Source organism: Temnothorax curvispinosus, unplaced genomic scaffold (genome assembly GCF_003070985.1).
Source record: "Temnothorax curvispinosus isolate PA1 unplaced genomic scaffold, ASM307098v1 QBEX01013082.1, whole genome shotgun sequence".
In the NCBI taxonomy this organism is placed as follows: Eukaryota; Metazoa; Arthropoda; class Insecta; order Hymenoptera; family Formicidae; genus Temnothorax; species Temnothorax curvispinosus.
Window position 1 is genome coordinate 8,512 of NW_020222862.1, and position 16,583 is coordinate 25,094.

General features: G+C 30.6%; 3 protein-coding genes across 9 annotated transcripts; 2 read left to right on the top strand and 1 right to left on the bottom strand.

Moving 5' to 3' along the window:
- The first annotated feature begins 6,370 nt into the window (after nt 1-6,370).
- LOC112463139 lies at nt 6,371-9,577 on the top strand. 2 transcript variants are annotated; one of them, XM_025029337.1, is made up of 5 exons: nt 6,371-6,468; nt 6,673-6,943; nt 7,153-7,306; nt 7,408-7,587; nt 9,051-9,577. In XM_025029337.1, exons 3-5 carry the CDS (start codon nt 7,218-7,220, stop codon nt 9,442-9,444), a joined length of 663 nt encoding a protein of 220 aa, XP_024885105.1. In that variant the 5' UTR covers nt 6,371-6,468; nt 6,673-6,943; nt 7,153-7,217; the 3' UTR covers nt 9,445-9,577. The 2 variants fall into 2 exon arrangements, with proteins under 2 accessions (XP_024885105.1, XP_024885104.1); XM_025029336.1 differs by having other exon boundaries at nt 6,673-6,826.
- Nucleotides 9,578-9,686: 109 nt separating this feature from the next.
- LOC112463137 (ribosome biogenesis protein NOP53) lies at nt 9,687-12,766 on the bottom strand. 3 transcript variants are annotated; one of them, XM_025029334.1, is made up of 4 exons: nt 12,665-12,766; nt 10,847-11,607; nt 10,166-10,686; nt 9,687-9,908 (listed from the first exon to the last, which is right to left on the bottom strand). In XM_025029334.1, the coding sequence occupies exons 2-4, from the start codon at nt 11,603-11,605 to the stop codon at nt 9,818-9,820; spliced, it is 1,371 nt and encodes a 456-aa protein (XP_024885102.1). In that variant the 5' UTR covers nt 11,606-11,607; nt 12,665-12,766; the 3' UTR covers nt 9,687-9,817. The 3 variants fall into 3 exon arrangements, with proteins under 3 accessions (XP_024885102.1, XP_024885101.1, XP_024885100.1); XM_025029333.1 differs by having other exon boundaries at nt 12,660-12,766; XM_025029332.1 differs by having other exon boundaries at nt 9,688-9,908; nt 12,568-12,758.
- Nucleotides 12,767-12,886: 120 nt separating this feature from the next.
- Nucleotides 12,887-15,373, top strand: LOC112463138. 4 transcript variants are annotated; one of them, XR_003041749.1, is made up of 5 exons: nt 12,887-12,925; nt 13,179-13,363; nt 13,722-13,837; nt 14,046-14,360; nt 14,802-15,373. XR_003041749.1 is itself a non-coding variant. In XM_025029335.1 (2 exons), the coding sequence occupies exons 1-2, from the start codon at nt 13,098-13,100 to the stop codon at nt 14,875-14,877; spliced, it is 342 nt and encodes a 113-aa protein (XP_024885103.1). In that variant the 5' UTR covers nt 12,976-13,097; the 3' UTR covers nt 14,878-15,373. The 4 variants fall into 4 exon arrangements, 1 of the variants encoding a protein (XP_024885103.1); XR_003041748.1 differs by lacking the exon at nt 12,887-12,925 and adding an exon at nt 12,976-13,083; XR_003041747.1 differs by lacking the exon at nt 12,887-12,925 and having other exon boundaries at nt 12,976-13,363.
- Nucleotides 15,374-16,583: the final 1,210 nt, after the last annotated feature.

Below are 16,583 nucleotides of genomic sequence, written 5' to 3' on the forward strand. Positions count from 1 at the left end.
TTTCTCACGGGCAGATGCTTGCACGTTCTTTTCACGTTTCTGCCGGTTGGATCTGTACTCAAAAGATACTTCTATATTGTTTTCACATTTCTGCTACATGTTTACTTTTAACAAATAGTATAAAATTTCACAGTAGCTTCTTACAGCAGACTACTGCAATAGTACAGTAAGTACTCGTTCAATCACAGATATTATGCACTTTTGTCGCAATTCTGGACTGATTTCTTGCGCACTTCTTCGAGACGCATCTGAACTAGCAAACTGGTTACCAGGGAGAATGTCTGTATGTATGTATGTCTGTTCTTTATACACTTTTAAACTATTCTCGACCGAATTTTTACTAAAAGTATATAAAATAAGGGTAGAATTTTCCGGGGAGTGTTATAGTGTAGTTTTTCATTACCGATCTTTTTGGGAACCGGTATCCGAAATTTTTCCAATTTTTCAGAAAATTGACCGAATTTTTAAGAATTGTATACAAAACACAGAAGTAGAATTTCCTGGGGAGTACCATGGAGTGTTTAATTTTTTGTTACCGATCTTTTGGAACAGCGGTATCAGAAATTTTTCCAATTTTTCGGGAAATAATTGATCGAATCTTAAAGAATTGTATATAAAACAGGGATAGAATTTCTCGGAAAGTGCTATAAACTGTATAATTTTTCGTTACCGATCTTTTTTGGAAACGGTATTTTTCAACAAAATTTTTTAAATTATTTTCGAGAAATAATTGATCGAATCTTAAAGAATCTTTTTAGGAATTTCGAGATTGCTTATTCGCGATGTACATAGAGCCTCGATATTTCACTTAAAAAATATCGGAAAAGCGGAAATGACTCAATAGTGTGAAACTCGAGTAGAAAAAGACCGGTTACTACATGTTCAATCAAGGAAAACAGTTATAATGCGGTCCGATTTTAAATCGTCTTTAAATCAACCACCCGACACACTCCTTATGTTTGTCCACAATAAAAATATTGAAACACAAATGAAGTCGTTTGAAGAAAAACGACGCCCGGGCGAGGCCCGGGTAACCAGCTAGTTATATATATAATTCAATAAAGAAAAATATATTCTTATTATTCAAAAATAATTTTTATTGATAATGAAGTTTTAAAACCGAATTTGCTGTTCACTTCACTACCACTACCACCATTACCAGATATCTTGTATATGATATTGTATAGGGGCAATTTCTTGTCGTTTCCTCAAACTTTATTTTTTATTTAAATAAAAACAATGCAAAAATTAATCTTTTAATTGTTTTTAAATTTTTCTTATTTTTCTTGTATATGATGTATACAAACATCAGAGATTATACAAGAAAAAGAAAACATATATGAACACATGTTTTATATAAGTATAAATATATATTTATACATGTTTTTGAAAAAATTTTTATCGAGTTTATATATCCAAAATTCTAGAATGTAAAGCAAAAATACTTTTATTTCAATATTTAATTAAAAAATTTTTAAATAGATTAAAAGAACGGAATGAAGAATTGGAAGGTAACTTAGAAGATATGAATTGTTTCATCAAAGCTTTGCAAGAAGAAAAAACGCAAGAAATATCCAATTTAAAATCACAAATAACTTCCTATGTTATCAAAATAAAAAAATATAAACATCAGTTGATTACTGTTGAAAAATCTAGGATTGATGATAAATTCACTCATACTGCGACAGCTATAAACGTAGAAGAAAAATATAAAAACATGCGACTCATGTTCACTTCGCAAATTAAATATTTGGGTAATTATTTCTTAATATTTTATATGATTATTCTGTTTAACAAAAAAAGGCACAAGAACGACTATAGTCACAGACAGCACATAAAACTGAAAGATGACGGAATGTCTTTCCGACTACATGAAAAGTCTATTGTTTAACTAAACGAAAAGTTGTCTAAAGGATGTCTTATTAAGACCTTCACACATAAAATCCCATAAAAACGTAAAACGTAAGCGTGAGAAAATCGATCAATCCCAATCGAGTATTTTTCTCTACTGGAATAACGGACAGCACAATACTCGATTGGGATCGGTCGATTTTCTTACGTTTACGTTTTACGTCGTTATGGGATTTTATGTGTGATAATAAGGCCTTCACATGACGCTTTTTCTAATACGCAAGTTATGGAACAGCCACCTAATAAAGTCCCTATATAAAGGAACTCTACAGCCACCTAACCTAAAAGTATTGAAGCTACTAAGGCTTTGGAATTCGTATGATGTTAGCCGACGATTAACACTTTTTTTTTAAATACGGTATGAAATCAATTGTATTTTGTTTGTAGATTTATTGTAGTGCATTCATTTCCGTTTGTTAGTTCATAATTAATTTTTAATTAATTATATAGTTGTATAGACTATGAAACTAGCCGACATGTATTATTATAATTATTATAAAATTAATATAATGCGCATGTGTTGTGTTTATATATGGTTATATGTTATATATAATTATATATAATCTATGTAGGATAAATACTTTTTATACATAATTTATATATAAATTATAAGAACTTACATATAATCATGTCAAATTGTATATAAAACATTATATATATTTAAATATATTTTAATCGCCTGTGTATAATATATAATTATATAGGATTATATATTCTTCCACATGAATCTTATATGTATCCATACGTGAGTGCATGATCTTTTGTTCTATCTGATATCTAGTTATGTCTGGAATTATATATGCCCATATATTGTCCTGGGAAAAATAGAAGAAATGCGCCCGGGGCATCGCGTGTAAACAAAAAGCGCGAGCTAAAGAGTGGGGAGCGCTCGCCCGGCGACAGTAGCACTGTGGTAGTAGCGCGCACGAAAGCTATCGGTCATCGGTCTCCTCGAAAGTATAATAAAGATTATTCTCTCTCTGTACTGACTCGAGTCGTGTTAGTCGTGTATCCTACCCCGAGATCCTGACATTACCGAGAACGTTCATAACAAATATAATGATGTATGGACCCATATACATATAATTTGATATAAAGTACTAAATTTCATATATATAATCACATATAATCATATTGTATATTTATATATAATTATATATATATATATACATATAATTATATATAATCTTTTTTTCCCGGGGAGGCTCCTGCTTTAACCCAAAGTTAGTGTTTTGAAAAAATCTCAAGAGAAGCTATAAAAATATGGGTAAATATTTACCCTTACAACCCTGGCAGAAAAAATTTCTATGAATAACTACAAAATTTTACTAAAAATAGAAATTTGTACATTTTTGTTGAAATATTTAATTTTTTGTGGAAATAGTTATTTTTTTGTAGAAATATCTACGAAATAGTACCACAAATTACAATGTTCTCAAATCAAGAAATTATTGTAAGTAGTATTTTATGAAAAACTACAATTTTATAAAAAATAGTACAAAGATCTACAAATTTAAAAAATTAAAAAAAAAACAAAATCTTAAAAAATTAAAACATCTGCTTGCTTGTAGAATACTACAATTATTTATAAATGAATCTACCACAATTTACATATCGTAAAACTATACAAATTAGAATCTAATCCAGTTTTTTGTTTCTCATAAAATACTACAATTTTGTATGAATAGTAACAAATACCGATTTGTTTGTACAGCTCAAAAATCTATTACAATTATGGCTAATTAAAATTTGTAATTTTTAGTTAAATGTTACAAATTTTTACACAAATCTTCCAAAATTCATCTATTATTAATAACTTCTTAATTCGCAGAAGTCAAAATACTTATGTTTTTATTTTCGTATAGTCTGTTGTAAAGTCCAATAGAAAAATACATAAATGTACAATTTTTTACCTATATAAATTTCTGATTCGTGAATGGTTGTCATTTTGCATACAATACTACAAGGTTCTACAGAAAACGACAAAATCCTTAAGCCTTTTACAACTCGTGAATTCATGAAAATCTACATGCTGTTTTTAGATGTTTATAAGATACTACAATTTTACATGAAAATTAACAGACCTTCAACCAAACCTTCAACTTTTCCATGGAAAGTGAAAATTAATATGTCAAAAAACATTAATTAAGGGGATCCTGCAGCCGTATGATTTACCGACATTATCGTTTTTCGATGGATCTTTTAATTGGCTTTACAGAATTGCAAGTTTTTGGTCTAGAATTAAAGTACGCACAAAAATCTAGGGCAGAAAACGCGATTTTATATCAAAAACGCCAAAAAATTAAAAATGTTACTTATTTGGGCACATACGCAGCTGTCACCTGACGACAATATTTGCTTAAAACAAAAATTCTGCAGTTTATACATACATAATTTTTATCATCTGCCCTTGGGAAAACATGTAGGAATAATATCGTGCAAGTAGAAGTAAGATTCAATGCGTACAAAAAAAGATCCATCGAAAAATTATTTTAGTAATGCAAATACAGATGCAAATGACAAGAAGAGCAGCAACAGTAGTTGCCGGATCTTGCGAGAGATGGCGAGCAATCGAAAAAAGGACAGATGTCATTTCGTTAGACAAAGACAGATATAGGGAAAACAAAATTAGAAAGGTTGACATTATCGACATCGAGGAAGTTCGCCAGTCACTGCAGGATCCCCTTAATATGTCGTTAAAAAAATTAAGTATCTTATGCAAAATTAGAAAAAAAAGAACTTAAAATAACATATAAGCAATGAGAAGTGCCGTTTTCGGTCGAAGCAGATCTTGATGCTTAATAATATTTCACAATATCAAGCAATTGTGTAAACTGAAACTAAAATTAATATATTTTATATTAATTTGATATTGTCAAGTAAAATAATATACTATTAGAAGAATATTTATAACAGTTATACAAATTTATATGGATAGATCGATTATAGAGTATATATATTCATATATGGCTTTAACCTTATAAATATACTTTTACATGATCACACATGATAATATACTAGTATATAAAACCATATATGACTATATAAAGTTATATTTAAAGAGATTTAGCCATATAATATTGTTTAAGATTATATTTCCATTTCTTATATGACCATATGTATATAATTATATATTTACTAATATGAACAAATAAGAGGTATTTTTTCCCGAGTATATAATCATATATGCTTATATATGGCCATATAATATTGTTTAAGATTGTATTTTCCATTTCTTATATGATCATATATAATCATGTATCTACTAATATATAAACTAATATGAATAAATAAGAGATTTTTTTTCCGGGTTTTGCGGTTTTAGACATGTGTGTATGTGGTGCTGGGTAAGGTTTTTTTTATAATAACTCGCTTTTTATTTTACAGATAAGTTAGAATAAAGAAGTTTTTTTTTATATAATCGCGCGGCGCGAAGTTGGCCCAATAGGCCTATTTTGTAACGAGCCGGCACTGGTTTTTGACATTCACCCGACATTAAGAAATAAAAATTATATTCGTATATCCGATTCGAAATTTTATTACTCTTTTTAAACTGAATTTGTTTCTTAAGAATTTTTGAAAAATTATATATTGGCGCTGGTTATGACACATGTAGACTATGTATAACACTTACATCAAATTAAGAAGTAGTCTACCACGTAAGACGGTTGGCTCACGATCCAGAGGTCCCCGAGGTCTCGAGTTCGAATCCCATCAAGGTAAGTGTGTTTTTCAAGTACGAGAAAATATTTATAATCATAGGGTTGCATCTTAAGAAACAAATTTAGTTAAAAAGTAGTAATAAAATTTTAAAATAAATATAATTTTTTTTTATGTCGGGTGAATTTCCGCATTATAGAGTGTTTTAATTTTAGTATTTTCTTGTAGTCTACTGTGCTCAAATAGATATAGAAATGTGTAGAATATCAGTATTAGTTGTAGTTTGGCGTAGTTTTACCGAAAAATTTGTAGATCAAAATGCACTAAAAATATACAAAAATTTACAAGTGTTCCAATTCTAGCATTTTCATGTAGGATTTTGTAGTACTTCTTAAATTCATGTAGAATTTAATAGATTCTGGCAATTATATTTTATAGTTTTTTGTAGTACACTTTTATTTTTTTTTAAATTTTGTAGAAATTTTTCCGCCAGGGAAACCTTCTGAAGATTACTCAGGAGGATAACCTCTATAATATATGTGAAGGAGAAAGTCATTGGGGGGGAAGGTCGTAAGGGTAAATATTTACCAAAATATGCGATAAAAAGTAAGGAGTCCTATTTAAAAAATTAAAAATGACCCTTTTCGGTCACACTGGGTAAAATACACCCCAGCGTTTTTTTACTTCGAAAACGACCCAGTAAACCAATGGAAATGGGCCTTGTGCCGCCATCTACAGGTAGTTTTGGGACCTTCAAGTATCGATCCCCGTCGGTGGTATATTTTTCGGCCCGTTAGTTCTCTCTCGGCATTTTTTTCCGCAAAAAATCGCACTTTTATACCTCAAAATCAACATACTTTTTGGAACAACCGCATAAACTGCAATAATCAGTGAAAAGTGCGTCATCTGAGGATGAAAAAACCGTTTGAAAAATTAAAATATCTTAAAAATTGAAAAAGTTACATTAGTTTTTGTGAAAAGTCACTTTTCCGACTTTTTTTCAACAATTTTTTTACACATGTTAAATTAATTTTTTGCAAATCAAACCTATACAGTCTTTTTAAGGAAGACTTAAACTACAACAGGATATTTTTTTTTAAGGTCACCTACAATTTTTTATACACGTGCAAACACGCTGGGGGTGTATTTTACCCAGTGTGACTGGTACGGGATTCTCGGGAAGTGTGACCGAAAAGGGTTAATCTGACTTTGGATAACGTCATCCAAGATCAAATGCTGATTAAGACCAGTAAAAGTAATAGACTTCTTTAAACTCTATTACAATAACTGTTGTCTGAAATTTTTTTTTATAAAACTTACATTTTTCGAGATATCATATGCCGTCCCGGAACTTTTTATACCCTGTTTGCACGTATGTATACATAACTTTATCAAATTTTGAGAATTTATTAACATAGTAGTATTTTTTATGGCTCTCGTCTCTCCCTCTCTAATCACTCTCCCTCCCTCCTTTCTTCCGTTCCCTGTCTTTCTCTCTCCTTTTTTCTTCTTGTCTATTAGCTCTCTGTCTTTTAATGTTAAAAATATGTTTTTCGGATTTTCTAATTTTCATATGTTAAGGTGCTAAAACTAATGTTTTGGAAGATTACAAATCAACACAACATATTCTGGAAAAAAAACTGGATATGAGAAGTCAATTCTTAATCAATGAAAAAGAACAGGTAGTAGAGAATCTATGTAAAATTCAACGTAAATTCAAGATTGACAGAGAAAGGTAATAGTAGATAAATTTTATTTTCTTATTGAAGATTATAAGAAAATTATATAAATATATGTTATTTGACATGTTATTTGTGTTTAATGTGTTCTATATAGATTCAAAAAGAGATTGTATAATAATCTTTTGGATCTGGCTAATATATTTCAATTTGAAGTACCGAAACATGTGCCGCGTTCTATACCTAATTTACTGTCGGAAAATATAGCTCTAAAGAATCAATTGTCAATGATGACGGACAGCGCAGCTTCTAACACACGGGATTACATGCTGTGCAGGTAAATCAATTTATATTTTTAAATAATATAGACTCAATATACAGGGTGATTCAGGACCTCTGCGATAAATTGTGAGGAACGTCGCAGAGACAACCATTTTCTGTGAAACAACTCATGTTTTCTGACACGTCGTTTTGGAGCTACGCGACCGCACGCAGACAGGTCTTAGGTGACATTTATCACAGTTATGCAGGATTGGGTAAGTTAATTAATTTTTTTAAAACTAAGTTAATATAAAGTTTATAATGGCTTATAAAAATTAATTTAGTTATGTTGAAAAAGTCGCATGAAAAAAAAATAACTCAGTTAAAAGTCACGTTAAGAATTTAAATTAACTAAGTTACATGAAAAGTTACTTTTTAAAAGCATTATTTATATTATATTAAAATGTCGTATTTTTTAATTAAATTTAATTACAATAAAATTAACATATAAATTATCGAATAAATTAAATATTTTAATTGTTGTAAAATCTTTTATTTTATTTGTTATTTTTGTGAAGCTTATATAAAATAACAAAAGTTTATTTTTTACATAGAAATGTATTTTTATCTTTTACAATTATGAAAGTTGTGCAAAATTACCTGTATATAGATACAGTTTACGTAAGAACCAGCGTGTTTTTCTAATTAGCAATCAGGAAAAAAAAAAGACAGATTTACTAGGCTTATGTTTGCGCCGTTGATGTTACCATGTTGCCTCTTATGGTAAAGTATCTATATAAGTCTATGAGAATAACATACATATAATTACATGTTAAAAATAATTATCCAATGTTCAAGATTTTATAGAAAAAAAATATCGGTGTTCAGAGAGATGAAAAAATTTTTAACTTTGGAAAAAGTTTAAGTTTCTGTGTTTTAAAAATAACTAGTTTAAGTTAAAAATTAATACATTTTAAATTAACTAAACTAAGTTAAAAGTTATTAACTTTTTAACTTTTAACTATTTAACTAGTTACTATCCATCCCTGCAATTATGAGATAAATTATTCATTTATTGTTTCAAATATATTTGCAGACAGTATACAGAAGGTATTCAAAAGTGTCTACTTTGAACCTGATTGCATTTATGTCACCGTCGTAACATTGATTGTCAGACTCTATTGAATGTTTGAGGTCATGTTACGGCCAAATGTAGTGCAGAATGCAATCAGGTTCAGGGTACACACTAACGCCTTCTGTAAACTGTCTGCAAGTGTATTTGAAACAATAAATAAATAATTTATTTCATAATTGTAATATATGTCACCTAAGACTTGTCTACGCAGTTGTGTAGCTCCTAAACAACGTGTCAGAGAACATGAATTGCTTCACAGAAAATGGTCCTCTCTGCGAGATCTATCGTTTCTCAGAGTTTGTCGCAAAGGTCCTGAATCACCCTATATAATATACTCAAAAATATAAAAAATAAATTGTTTTAACATTTTTATAATTTAATAAAATTGCGACATTATTTCGCAGAAATGCAGTAAAAAAATATAAAAGGAAAACCAATGATGTATACTTGTGCACAAAACGATCCATAGTAATTTCTAAACTAGAGAAGTCTACAATCATAATGTTACATGAAATTCACAAAAAAGCGAATGTTAATTTATCCAAACTGGTTAAATTTAATTATTTTACTGAAGAGCAGTATATAATAAACAAAGATAATGGTAGAATTCTAGCACGTAAATACGAAACACGTGTGAAACATGCAGAACTTTTACTTTATTGTGAAAAAGAAAAATTCACTATTGTAGAGAATCAAAAACACTGGATATCTGGACAATTTCAAGAATATTTACAGATATTGTACAATATTACATATGTCCTAAAAAACCTTAAAATAAAAGCAAGCAACAATGAATAGTAAAAATTGGATTTAGTAGAATTGAAATAATACCGAAAGAATAAAATATATTTGAAAGATAAATAAAAAATTAAGAAATTATAAAAAATGTATATACATTATGACTTACTAATGGTGTTGCGTACATATACAATAAAATTGAAGCAATTTAATTTTTATTTATAAAAAAACATTGTAAAATTTTGGTAAATGTTGGAGAAACTATTTAATATATATATGCTTTTATATATATATATTTCTAGATTTTTATATTTTTAGTTTTTATATTTCTATTTTAATCAACTATACAGAAAATTTTAATTTTCATCTGTAACATGAATCTTACTTATTAAGTATAAAGAAAATATAAAGATATTAGACTGATTAAATTCTGTTATTGTAAGATTGTAGTTCCCTTGATGTCATCCAAGTTTATTTTATGATCTGGCTTCACAAATTGTTTCATCTTTGCTTTGTCCCGTTTCCTAAATCATAAAAAATATTGTAAATATATTAAACATTTTTTTTTAAGATATACTGAACAATTCATTTATAACTTGTTAATATCAAAACAATAATTAATCAATCATTTTCATATTCAAATTATTTCTTTTTTTGCTTAATTTCTCTATCCTGAAATCTTTTTCTTAAAAAACTGTGCTAAATTATCCTACTTTCTAGAGAATTCACTAGAATCTGTTCTAATGAATGCACTTCATGAATCTATTTTGCTTGTACTTACAATTTTATGACGGTTGGTGCAACAATGTTTCTTTGTTGAAGCGATTTATACCGTTCTTTCAATAAATTTTTAGAAGGTTTACAGTTTCTCAAATTGCCAGTCAATTCTTCCGCAAGCTGAAAATCAAGATCAATGGGTTCAAACTTTGTCTTACTCAGATTCTTTGGCATAAAAAGTTTCCTCTCATGTTTCTTCATTCGTTTCTGTCGCAAGAGTTCTTGCTTTTTCTCCTTGGCGTCTATCTGCTTTTGCAAAATTTTCAATTTATAGATGTCAGAAACTTTCTTCTTTTCCAATTTGCTCAATGCGCGTTTATTAGCTGCTTGTTTTTGTTCTCGTTGTTTTCTTCTTTGCACAAGCGTCTTTTTGGTGTTTTTTACACTTTTATCATTTTTTATCACAATAGACAAATCTCCTTTATCATGATCTTCCTCAATAGACTTAAAGTTTGATGTTTGATTCTTTGGCAAACCCTCTGACATTTCTTTCATCATATACTCATCTCTTTTGTTTAATGAAATCTAAACAAGTAAATAATTTAATATTATAAATTCATATTCAAAAGACATAAAATATAAAATAACAGTTCAAAAAATATATAAATTAGGAAATAGCATGATGATGATGATGATTACGATATATAAAATTTATACAAGGAAATATAATTAGTTAATAATTTACTTTTTTAAACATCTGAGTTGTGACTCTGTCCAAATGTTCTTCTTGTTTCATAAGCTCCAATTCTTTCTGGGCAACTTCGTGCAACAGTTTCTGGTGATCGTCATAAGATGGGTTATAAGATGTACCTGGATGTGGCATCTCCACTGCAGGCAAAACAGATGATTTTTTACGCAATAATGAAGGTACTTTTCTTTTCTTCATTCCTAAATGGCTAATCGTATGCCTAATACTGTCTGAAGACATCCATTCAGTGACTGTTTCTGGCAGTAAGACATTTGTGCCATTCCATATATCATCTTTATTCTCTCCTTTTTTTGGATGGTTTGCTGAAACAGCTTTTGTGAGCATCCTATTCTTCAATGCTTCCTTCTCTTTTAATTTGAGAATACACATAATTTTTCTTTCAACTTTGGGTTGACACAACATGGAATTCGTGTGTTCTTCTTTGGTCCTTACTAGGTTTCGTTTCGAAATTGGATCAGGAACATGTGTATGTGGTTTCAAAGAAGCAAAACATCTTGGTTCTTTACTCTTCAATGCTAATCTGGCAGCACATTTAGAAATTACATTTCCAGTCACATCAGTTTTATCAATGATAAACAATTGAGTATCTGTGCGCTTGGAGAAAGGGATGCCTAATCGTTCTTCTAATCTACTGTTTTCAAGAAATGCATCTACATCTTTGAAATCGATGTACTTTCTCCATGACTTTTTTGTCCTTTTCGAGACTTTATGTTTTTTAGTTTTGGCATCAAACATCTCTGAAAAAATTTTTTGTATTTTTCAATAAAATACATAATTCTGTCAATTTAATTTTAATATATGTTTAAAAAACATTAGTTAAATTTCTGCAGCTATTTATAAGTATGCATGTATGCATGTGTGTGTGTGTGTGTGTGTGTGTGTGTGTGTGTGTGTGTGTGTGTGTGTGTGTGTGTGTGTGTATGTGTGTGTGTGTATGTGTGGTGTATGTGTGTGGCGTGCGCATATACTCATATATAGGTACTCATATTTTTTCATATTTTTCAAGTAATTAATTACAACTCTTATTGTATTTATATAATATACTAGCTTGATACACCGATGCTTCACTACGGTATGCAAAGGATTCTATAATTCAACCCCGAATTTAGATTTGCACCTTTAGGGGTTGATTAGGGCAAAATCTGGAATTATGTTTTTAAGCATTTGTATTTGTATGAGTAACCTTTGTAAGCAAAAACCAAGTCGACATCTTATCGCGCCTAAGAGATATTGAGGAGAGAGAATCCGTGAAAACACATTTTATCCCTTTTCACCCCATTAGGGATCAAATTTCTAAAAATGCTTAGTGAGTGCTTATGTCATGGAAGGAATATACTCCCCGAATTTCATGTTTCTTGGCGTAGGGGTTTGGACTGGGCGTTGATGAGTTAGTCGGAACATTTGATTATATATATCTTTATATAATAGATAAATATATTTTAAATCTTTCTGAAGAGAACTATCCCATTGCGCCAAATAAATAAATATATTTTTTACATATCCTAAAAATATGTAGTTATATGTGTATATATATATATATATAATATGTGTGTGTGTGTGTGTGTGTGTTTACATATTTTCACAATATATTTCTACCACGATAATACCCTAATTCTTAATAAACACCATTCATTTTGTGCATAAATGTGTAACATTCTAAAGCTATTTTTATCAATATTTATAATATACCTATTTACCTTGTAAATTATTTTGATAATTTTTGTTAAAATTTACGTTGATACTTTTTGTGCACAATGTGCACAGGAAATGTTACCATTAATAATCTAACCTTACTTATGACTTCGTACTTCGTCTGCTTCTGTCTGCTTCGTCAGCAATCAAATGGGTGCATGGTGCATCCAGGGAACCAAGAACTTCGACTACTCCGAGAAGCACACCTCATAGAAGTTAGCCGGACAATTTCGACTTACGACATTTTTTTTTTTACGAATCGATTGTTAGTCGTTTGTTATTGATTGTTAGACTAATTAGAACGTTTGTTAGTTAATAGTTTTTACGTAATCACAAAAATAATTTTTAGTGTTAATTTAGCCGGTAAATATAGAATTCTTTACAATTTTCGATTCAAACCGTGGTCAATCGATGCGGAATCGTTTGTTAGTTCCGAATATACTAAGTAAAACGTTTGTTAGATCACGGTTTCGCTAAAAAAAGCGAAAAACTGTATATCGTTTAGCTGCCGGAGAGTGGGGGTGAGACGTAGAATATGTGGTGGTTTCGGAACGCATTACGTTATAGTTTATCAACACGGGAAACGTGCTTAACCTATTTTCAATTTATTTGTCAGATTAGCATAGCATTGTACTACGACGCAGTTTACGAATATTCCGAACAGAAACCTCAACGGAGTAAAGTGAATAATACCGTATACCATAGAGAAGACAGTAAACGAAGTAAATATATGCAGAGAAGTCGCGGACGGCTTGCGTATATATTTCGATTTCGCATATTACCTCATCTCCTGTTATATAGGTAAGAAAAAGAGCAATATATTTTTCTGTAAAATCTTCCTTGCTAAGCAACGAACAATTAATGAGTAAAATTAAGGCTAGTATACATAGTCGGTTCTTATTTCAAGACAATGGCTTAAGGTTGATAATATATACGGCTCTGTTATATCTAACAATCGAGTGATTAGTTTATAACATCTCTCTCTCTCTTAAGATTACTCCAGCCGGCCTTAAATATAAAAGATCCGACAATGAAATACTACCCTACAACTTTATTAAGTGTTCCATTAAGATCTGCTGTGAGAAATTGATCAATCACAATCGAATGTGAGGAAAATAATTAACTATGATTGATTAATTATTGTTTTGTGTGCTCTCAGTGCTTCCTGTTGAACCGGTAAAATATAACAATCACCCCACCACCACCACCATCATCATTAACCGTCGTTTATAAAAAAGAGGCCGCAAGAGGACGAGCGACAAATGATATTGACTGGTTAGTAAAAAAAAATACAGTTTATCGATTTAGGATTAATAGATTTAAATACAATAAGATTTATTCTTTCTGAAAAGAGGAGTCGGGTTTGTTGCTACTTATGTACTGCATATTGCAATGTATAAAATACATTTATAATTAAAAAATGTGTTTTGCTTACTGAATGTACCTGTTACTAAAGGTTACTTTCTTTTTTTTTTTTTATCAGGTTTAGTCGTAATGGCGAAGCTCACCGAAGAGCCGCTGGAAACGGAAGACATTCTAACGATTTGTTGGGAGCAGAGTCAACACAAGTACACAGAGAGAAGATTACTAGCTGTTGAATGTTGCTCCTACATACCAATATCAGCTGCTGTTAGAAACTCGTTGATGCTGTCAATGCGCTTCCGGAGTAGTACTACCGGAACTGAGGCATCTCAAAACGTTGGTAAATCAATGCCTACCTCAGCAAGAAGATGCAGTGCGTTTCTTGCTCAGAGAAGCGGAGTGCAGGCAGTATTTACTGAATGAAGCCAATAGATAGGTATTGAATAAAAATAATTATGTTAATCTAAACATATCTGATTGTGTTTATAATAATTGACGAATTAATAACTATAAGACATACAGAGGTAAAGAAATATAAGAAATTTTATATTTTATTACTGTAATTTATCACGCGGTGCAATCTTTCGAACATCCCTCATTATTATAGCGACACGCTAATTTTCTTGGAATTTTTGATTGCCGAAGAAAAGATCTCCTGATCTCGGCAGACCAGGCAGCGACCTGGATTTGAAATTACTGTGATTATATAATTGTAATCTACAGTCGCAATAATCCATAGTAGATTTGGTAGAATATTTCTGAATTTCGATATCTTTGGACCATTGAATACTTTTCTAGAAACATTATGTATCCTGTACACATTTTCTCGATAACGAAAAATGTTTAAACGTTTGTAAAAAAATTATCTTCATTCCAGGACACTCGACGAGCTCCGGGTTTTCCCTATCGATGACGACGGTGAATGTCTGCCAAGGATATGCGCCAGAAGATGAACAAGATCTCTTCAACAGAAAATTGAATCGCCCAGCATGTCGAGTATTTTCCGCAAGAAGTAAACTCCCCTTTGTGTCTTATAGCAAGAAATTCTGTGTGAGAAAATCGAGTATCACGTCGGCAAGAGATTCGCGAGTGCAAGCACAAAAAATTGTTGTTAGGCATAAATGTATAATGTTGTTTCAACGAATGTTAACTTATTTTTTTATCGCGCTAGCTCTATGAGTGACGTGTAAATTATTTTGTTTAAATATTAACACGGTCTGAGGAGTTTAGAGATGAGAAAAGACGAATGTTTTTTCACGTTTTGTAAAATTCGGATGTCCATTGTGTCTGCACTCTCGCAGCGTTTGGAATTTTCTCACTTTCTCATGATCCTCTTTAGGTAAAAGAAAAGAAAAAGAGTAAATTCAAAACGCCACGATTAACAGTAATTAATGTTTAATTTCGAAGTCTGTCACTTTACATAGTAATAAACAAACGTCATAGATCATATATCATATCAAATTGTATATCGCATATCCGCATATACATATATATATAATACACAAGTGTTTTCCTCGTAGAATAATTTACAAAATCAGACTGTCTAGAAATACAGTTGCGTCCTGTTCCTGCTCGGTTCTGTTTTCCGTTATTTTTTTCTTTTTTTTTTTATATAATCACAGCTTATCCTGATACGTAAAAAAACATTGCTATTGTATTTTCCTTTTTCCGTTCGATAATTAATCGACACAATCAGAGAGTTTCTCTGAGACATTCGTACTCTGCGATATGAGAATTAAGGTTTCTCTGGGATATTCGTAAACTGCGTCGTAGTGAAATGCTGTGCCAGAGATTCTGGAATATTTATCACAGTAGGTTGCGCCAGAAGTATAAGCTGAAATAAATATCAGTGATATATTTGTATGATATTTGTTTTCAGTGAAAGATTAGTTTTTAACATAAATTACAATCCTTGTATAATTTTAATTTAAATATGAAAAATAAATAAAATGCAAACAGCAGGAATAGTTTTTAGTTGTTGAAAAATGTATCCGGCACAAACGCTTTATAGCTTATCTGTAATATATATGTATATTAACTAAAATTTAATTACTAGCTTACCTTGTTCTTAATACTCATTAGGTCATAATCCTGCTCTAGAATCCGTTTTAATGTGCTATCTGTAGCAAGATCATCGCCTGGTTTCATACTGGCTCCAGATTGGCTACCACCACCCACTGTGTTCATCGTTACTCGTTTCACCCATGTAATCAGAACTACTCTCTGTATCCTCTTCTATGTTTACGTCCTATAAATTACAAATGTAATTCTTATAAACTTTTCTTACTTTCGCAATCCTCGGTCTGCAATATCATACGGATAAATTAAATCATGCAGTAAATTAAACCTTTCATAGCGCGGCAACGTTAAGAAAATTACGCCCTCACAACACGATAGTCAATCAGCGTTACACATATTTTTCAAGTTATTGCTACTATCTCTTTCTGTTATTAAATTATAAAAGTTCTGAAACGTCCAAAATCAAATTTGTAACTTGAAAATGAAACTTACTTCTGTATAATAATCAGCGTGTTGGCCTGAACTGCCATCTTCGGAAATTCCGGTCGTAGATGATGCAGCTCGACTGCCACCGCTTCTCGCTCTACGACGAGGTTCTTGATGCTCTGTTTCGTTTCGATTAAGCGCTTTGACATCTTAT

Coding starts and splice junctions, on each gene's coding strand:
- LOC112463137 (XM_025029334.1), bottom strand. CDS start 11,605: ATGTTTGATGCCAAAACTAAAAAACATAAAGTCTCGAAAAGGACAAAA. Junction 10,687..10,846: donor CAACTCAGATGTTTAAAAAA/GTAAATTATTAA, acceptor TTACTTGTTTAG/ATTTCATTAAACAAAAGAGA. Junction 9,909..10,165: donor GCACCAACCGTCATAAAATT/GTAAGTACAAGC, acceptor TTTATGATTTAG/GAAACGGGACAAAGCAAAGA.
- LOC112463138 (XM_025029335.1), top strand. CDS start 13,098: ATGTGGTGGTTTCGGAACGCATTACGTTATAGTTTATCAACACGGGAA. Junction 13,364..14,801: donor CCTCATCTCCTGTTATATAG/GTAAGAAAAAGA, acceptor TCTTCATTCCAG/GACACTCGACGAGCTCCGGG.
- LOC112463139 (XM_025029336.1), top strand. CDS start 6,805: ATGCTGATTAAGACCAGTAAAA. Junction 6,827..7,152: donor GCTGATTAAGACCAGTAAAA/GTAATAGACTTC, acceptor TCATATGTTAAG/GTGCTAAAACTAATGTTTTG. Junction 7,588..9,050: donor CGGGATTACATGCTGTGCAG/GTAAATCAATTT, acceptor ATTATTTCGCAG/AAATGCAGTAAAAAAATATA.